The 7,000-nt window shown below is 39.1% G+C and overlaps 1 protein-coding gene across 3 annotated transcripts in view; it reads left to right on the top strand.

Annotated features, from left to right (window-relative positions):
- Positions 1–1,342: 1,342 nt before the first annotated feature.
- NEK3 (NIMA related kinase 3) overlaps positions 1,343–7,000 on the top strand; it is a 12,368-nt gene continuing 6,710 nt past the window's right edge. For all 3 annotated transcript variants that reach the window (XM_029086678.1, XM_010174665.2, XM_029086675.1), the window contains exons 1-7: positions 1,343–1,475; positions 1,931–2,024; positions 2,238–2,335; positions 3,328–3,411; positions 4,659–4,726; positions 4,846–4,932; positions 6,571–6,625. In XM_029086678.1, coding sequence (XP_028942511.1) covers positions 1,359–1,475; positions 1,931–2,024; positions 2,238–2,335; positions 3,328–3,411; positions 4,659–4,726; positions 4,846–4,932; positions 6,571–6,625 — 603 coding nt within the window. In that variant the 5' untranslated portion in view covers positions 1,343–1,358. The remainder of the gene's footprint in view (positions 1,476–1,930; positions 2,025–2,237; positions 2,336–3,327; positions 3,412–4,658; positions 4,727–4,845; positions 4,933–6,570; positions 6,626–7,000) is intronic.

Below are 7,000 nucleotides of genomic sequence, written 5' to 3'. Positions count from 1 at the left end.
CCCGCCCGACCTCTGAGCCAGCGCCGTCCTCCTTCTCGACCCTCCGGCTCTCCCCTGACTGTGGAGCAAGTTCTGGGCCTGTCCAACACCATTTCTTCAGGCGCCGGGCGGACGGGGCCACCATTTGAGCGGCTCTCTGAGGTAAGTACCGCCCCCGCGCCTCAGACTTGAGGCGGGCTTGGGTTTCCCTTCCTCCGGGAAACGGAACCAGAGCTACCGGCTGTAATTAGTGTTCGTGCGAAGCACACGCCGAGTGTGCCCGTTTAGCTGAAAAACACCAGCCTTTGTCATCACTTAAGTGCTTTCAGTGTTTTCAAGTAAATTAATCAGCGCGTTTAATAGTCAAACTCTGAGTAAATCGGCATTTTATCCTTTCAGAAACAATTAAGCTCCGAGATGCCCTCTAAAAACAACTCATCAGCTCATTAAAACACTGTGTATGTACAGGTATATGCATACAGTGATATTGAAATCGTGGATAACTTTAAGTACTTAAAGTACCAAGGCTTTGAAGAAAGCACATAATCTGTACATCTATGATGACGGTGGATAACTTTAAGTAAGTACCAAGGCTTTGAAGAAAGCATGTAATCTGTACATCTATGATAAGGTGTGTGGGAATGGCTCAAACCTGCCAGGGGAGGTTTAGAACATTAGGAAACATTTATTTGCCGGGAGGGTGGTCAGACACTGGAACAGGCTTCCTGGAGAGGTGGTCGATGCCCCAAGCCTGTCTGTGTTTAAGGGACAATGCCCTTAATAACATACTTTAAATTTAGGTTAGCCCAGAAGAAGTCAGGCAGTTGGACTAGGTGATCGTTGTAGATCCCTTACAACTAAACTAAATTATTCTATTGTATTCTAAATCTGCCAATCGTTGAGGTCTTTGTGCACAAACACCAGTAACTTTTCCCAGTTTGATCCTGCTTATGCTGTTTTATGGAGTTTTGAAGTTTATTGTTTAAATTATTGTGCCTGTGAGTTTCATTTAGTGTTATGAAACCAGCTGCAGAAGTGCAGGTAAGTGCTGTAATTTACATTTTCAAAGAGCTTTAGCATTCAAAATAAAGACAGTGCAGAGGTGTACTGTACTATACTTTGAGCTGAACTTTCTGAAGGCCTTATTTTCAGCAAAATCACAATAAAAGTGGTTTGAACTGTATTTATGGTAATGCTGAGCAGTTGTAAGTAGCCACATGCTACATTTATCACTTGTTCTCATTACTTTGCGGGGGTTTTTTCTCATGCAGATTATATGAACAACAGATTTCAAAAGGTGAGTCAAGGTCATGACAAAGTTTAGAAGATCATCGTGTGAAAGAAAGTGAACAGAAGTCTTGGACCTAGGCTTATAAAGCATGGAAGAATACAAAGTGTTGAAAGTACTAGGCGAGGGATCCTTTGGCCGAGCTCTCCTAGTTCATCATAGAATGAGTGACCAGAAATATGCAATGAAGGAAATAAGACTTCCCATGGTAAGCGTAACGAATACATCACCTCACCCACCACTTGGAAAAAAAATTAAAAATTAAAAAATCATAATTCTGGATATATTTTTAAAACACTGAACACTTCTGCTGGGAGTTTTGTGTTGATAAGTAAAGTAGCAAAGTCTGTTTCAGAAAGTGGTTACATTTTGGGAAGTGTAGCACATAAGATCACACTTAGAATGAAACCCCAGACCTTAACTGAAGTAGGAAAATGTCCCCTCAAATTAAAAAAAACAAACAACCAAACAAAAAAAAAACCCCTGAGAAGTCAGCTAGTAATAAACCATAGATTAAAAGGGGTTTCAATTTTCTAAATGACTTTTTAAAGTAACTGAAGAACAATTCATAAAAATACTTTCATTTTGGAAAGTGATGTGCATCATGTGTATGTATGAAAATCCGTTAGTACAACGTTTATATAAGAATACTTACATTTTCAGTCTTCATCTGATGTAGAGAAGTCTAGGAAGGAAGCAGTTCTTCTGGCTAAAATGAAACATCCGAATATTGTTGCCTATAAAGAATCATTTGAAGGTAAATATAAAATCTTAAAATATCTTTATTTGTTTAAAGTTGCATACTCTTGAGGGATCAAGATTACTTTTTTGTTGCTTATAAAACATGTGATAAGCAAAATACTTACTGTAATACATAATACATAGCATGTAGTTGGAGCTTTATAGTAAAAATAGTATACTTACCCTGCTAATGAAAATACTAACTATTCTTAAATTACCTAAAATTTAGCTGATGGACATCTGTATATAGTGATGGAATATTGTGATGATGGAGATCTAATGCAAAAGATTAAACACCAAAGAGGAAAGTTGTTCCCTGAAGATACGGTAAGAAATGATAATATTTTGAACCAAGGACCTCAGAATCCCTCTTCACGTAAACTGAAGCATCCTGCATCACATAAAACAAGTTATAGATACAAACACCTTGAAGTACCTTAAATGAACCAAGGATGCTTATAGATAGAATAGAAGCATTATTTCTTTGGTAATTTTCATCAGAACAAGATGAGAATTGAACTAAAAGGAGTAAAAAATAAATTGCTGTCTGTATCTGAGAAATGTGCAGGCAACGTGAAAAACAATCAGGTTTGCATGCATAAATTTATGCAATTAAGTAATAATTTAACATGAACTTCAGCCAGAATTTAAAGCACAGTGAGAGGTACTGCAAATAACAGTAAACAAAGCAGTCTGATAAGACAAATGAAACTAGCCAGGAGACTAAATGCTTGAATTTTATGTAGCAGTTAAATGTTTAAACCATTCAGGAGGCATTACTTAGGAGGAGGCCCAAAGTGACATTGTAGTAATTGAAAACTATTTTTTGCCACAGTTAGAAGCATCATCTTAGTTAAAATTAAAATATGAGAATCCTCACATAATAATCAGATTGGCCAGGCATCTCCAAAACCTTTTTTTTTTTTTTTTTTTTATTTTTGAAAAAAAAACCCTTCCTTTTAGAAATACTATGTTATCCCAGTGTTTGGTTTGGTTTTTTTTGTTTTCATTTACTATGAAACTGTAATTGGCATACTTATAAAGTGCCATGTAGTGACTCCCTAGCTTCATTATTGTTATGTGTTATTAGGGTTTTCTAGACAAAGGTAGCAAACATTCCTTCTGCCTTGTTAAAATATACTTTATCTTAAAGAATTCAGTTTTTCATGCTGACTGAAGGCCATTATGCTAGACTTACTTTTAACTCACAGATATTCTGAACGTGTTTGTTTTTTCTTTTGTAATGTCTTTTTATCTGTTAGTAAAGTATTCATTATATACAGCATTGAACTGTTATAACTGTTAGTTACTCTTTTCAGATCCTTCACTGGTTTGTGCAGATCTGCCTGGGTGTGAAGCACGTTCATGACAAACATGTGTTGCACAGGGATATCAAATCCAAGGTGAACAGAGCCACTTTTGTTGCCATCGATAAACTCTCCTCCATATGCAAAAGTTCAAATCCCTCTTTAATGATTTCCTATTATTGCTATGCGCTGTGTTTTTCATTTAGGCTTAAGAATATTAAATAAGTGAAATTGTTGAGTGTATGGGATGATGTAATATTGTGGGTGTAAACATCATGTAAGTATAGCTATACCCTTCGTATCGATGCAGCTGATAGCACCAATTGCTTGTGAAAGGCTGTGTATAGTTGAAAACAATAACAGCAATATAAAACATGTATGGAGTTTGCAGTTTGTAAATATCTTTAAAAGCGTGGCCAGCAGGTCGAGGGAAGTGATTCTGCCCCTCTACTCCGCTCTCGTAAGGCCCCACCTGGAATACTGCGTCCAGTTCTGGAGCCCCCAACACAAGAAAGACCTGGACCAGTTAGAACGAGTCCAGAGGAGGGCCACCAGGATGATCCGAGGGCTGGAGCACCTCTCCTATGAGGACAGGCTGAGAGAGTTGGGGCTGTTCATCCTGGAAAAGAGAAGGCTCCAGGGAGATCTTACAGCAGCTTCCAATACCTGAAGGGACCTACAAGAAAGCTGGGGAGGGACTTTTCATAAGGGCAGTTAATGACAAAACAAGGGGAAATGGGTTTAAGCTGAAAGAGGGCAGGTTTAGATTAGATATTAGGAAGAAGTTCTTCACTGTGAGGGTGGTCAGACACTGGATCAGGTTGCCCAAGGAAGTTGTGGATGCCCTCTCCCTGGAAGTGTTTAAGGCCAGGCTGGATGAGGCTTTGAGCAACCTGATCTAGTGGAAGGTATCCCTGCTGATGGCAGGGGGGTTGGAACTAGATGATCTTTAAGGGCCCTTCCAATCCAAACCATTCTATGATTGTATGATCTTGCCTCTCGCTTCTTCTTTCTTACTCCTTCCTAGCCGAAAGGTAGAAATTCAGAAGAAAGTGTGAGCTTAGTGGTTTGTGTACAGCACAGAAATTAAGGCATCCTTAAGCTCTGATTCTTCCTCTGCGACTGATGCTGGGGCTTTAGGCCTGTATAACCTTTCCACTTCCTTTTGAACGCAACATAGTTCTTAACTTTTTTTTCTTGGTAGAAGTATTAGAAGCAAGTAAAAGGAAATATAAAGATAAAATATCAGAAGTGATTGTCACTGTGTTTTCTGTATATGCAAACTGCAGAAATGTTTCCTAGAAGAATATTTAAATATGTTAATCTATGCTCTTGAAATGCAGAACGTCTTCCTCACTCAGAATGGAAAAGTCAAATTGGGAGATTTTGGATCTGCACGCCTTCTTGCACAGTATGTGGATATCTTCACTGATCTTGATGGTGTGAAGTTTCGTTTTACCATTGATAAATTGTACAGAATTCCTAAATCATTACTTTTCATCTGGTGTTTCTTCTTTGTCATTTCAATAGTCCAGTGTCATATGCTTGCACATATGTGGGAACTCCTTATTACGTACCTCCAGAAATATGGGAAAGCATGCCGTACAACAACAAAAGGTATTTGTGTTTTCGGTGGCCACAGATAATGCCTCGCTGATGTCTGTCTTTTTGTTGCTGTCTGAGCTGAGGAATGTTTAGAAAGAGGTAATTAAAGAGTTTTTAAGATGAAAAGGCATAAATTCTTCTTTACTTAGGTAACTGAGAGTAAAGTGTCTTTAGTCTTAAAAGCTTGAAAACTGGTGTGCAGACCTCTGTGCATTTGAGAGAGTAAATACATACATACAAACATACACATGTATTTATGTGTGTGCACACATGTATTTGTGTGTGCACACATGCATATGTGTGCGTTTGTGTCTTTTGGCTGGTCTTATTTTTTAAGCTCTTCTTGCCAGTCTGGATAATGTAGGGATAATAGCTACAGAGCTGATGACTTAGATTTATAGAGCCCAGTTATTCTGATCCTTATGCAAGAACAGAGAGCATCTTGATAGCATGGTGTTTACAGCTTCCTCCCAGACTCCCAAAATACTGATTCATTTTATATCCCCTCTCCTAGATCTGTTCTGTGACCCTAGTGCCTCAACCAAGTGACTCATTTTCCACAGGAGGGAAGAAACCTTCTAGCGCTTTATTTTTTTTCTGCTTCTCTTGCAAGAAAGGCATCAGTTGCTTCTTGTGCAGGTGGTAGTACTCACTTCTGGTGGAAGATGATGGTTTTTTCTCAGTAGGAGAATTACTGGTGAGGCCAGAATTACAGCTCTCAGAATTAGGATTGTGTGTCTGCCATCTGATATTAAGGGCCATGGAATACAGAATCACAGAATGGTGGGGGTTGGAAGGGACCTCAGGAGATCATCTGGTCCAATCCAGTCCAACCCCCCTGCCAAAGCAGGCTCCATACACCAGGTTACACAGGAAGGTGTCCAGGCAAGTTTTGAACATCTCCAGAGATAGAGACTCCACAACCTGTCTGGGCAGCCTGTTCCAGTGCTCTGTCACCCTCACAGTTAAGAAATTTTTCCTTAAGTTTGTATGAAACTTCTGGTGTTCCAGTTTTTGCCCATTGCCCCTTGTTCTGTCACCATCCACCACCAAAAAGAGCCCATCCCCATCCATTTGCCCCCCACATTTCAGATATTTATAAAAATCTCAATCTTTTCTTCTCCAAGCTGAAGAGTCCCAGCTCTCTCGGCCTCTCCTCATATGGGAGATGCTCCAGGCCCCTCATCACCTTTGTGGCCCTCCACTGGACTCTCTCTAGAAGATCCTGAGGAGCCCAGAACAAAGGCTCTGAAGTGCAGAAGGATAAATATTGTTGCAGCAAATTGTTTAAGAGACATTCTAGGAATAAAAAAGCCAACTACAACTGTATGACAGTCATCCTTTTTTACATCAGGGTAGGATAAAATAAGCAAGATAATTTTCACTTGTGAGGTTAAACACATAACTGTGTTGTCTTTTATGGTTTTACATACATATAATTTTAGTTTATTCAATTCAGAAGTGAGCCTACATAGATACAAACATTTTTATATAATAAATGTTAAAGTTGCTCTTAAATTACATTAGCTTCTTTTTACCTTATGTTTAAGGTAAAAAGTTACATACACATAATGAATTTCACTTTTTCTAGGCAGGATATGAAATTGTAATTTTTGGCTCAAAATTTCTCATCTTTCTCTATACCTACAGTGACATATGGTCTCTGGGATGTATTCTATATGAGCTGTGCACTCTTAGACATCCGGTAAGTATAGCTTTATTGCTATCAGAAAAAATTTGGAATTCCTTAAAACTTAATTAGCAGTTAGCTGTAGTTTGATGGATTCATCGTCAATTAGATACTTGACTGACGTACTTGGGAAGGATTGCTTCACCCTTCCAGCCTCTCCTCTGTGCGTTAGCCTGTGTAGGTCTGTGGCAGGGCTTTGACAGTATCATAGCTATAGGCAGCACTCAGAGCTGGGATACCAAGGAGTGGAGTTCTCTTCCCCTTTTAGCAGCAGTGAAATGTTATGTATCTGGTTTTATGTGATGGTCACATATGTTCTTGCGTAATTTATCAGAGATGATGCAAAAAGATGCTGCACGCCACAGGTGCTTGGCACCCTGCAGCCAAGCC

The sequence above is a fragment of the Antrostomus carolinensis genome, unplaced genomic scaffold, assembly GCF_000700745.2.
Source record: "Antrostomus carolinensis isolate BGI_N321 unplaced genomic scaffold, ASM70074v2 scaffold22440, whole genome shotgun sequence".
In the NCBI taxonomy this organism is placed as follows: Eukaryota; Metazoa; Chordata; class Aves; order Caprimulgiformes; family Caprimulgidae; genus Antrostomus; species Antrostomus carolinensis.
This window is presented reverse-complemented; position numbering and strand designations above follow the sequence as displayed.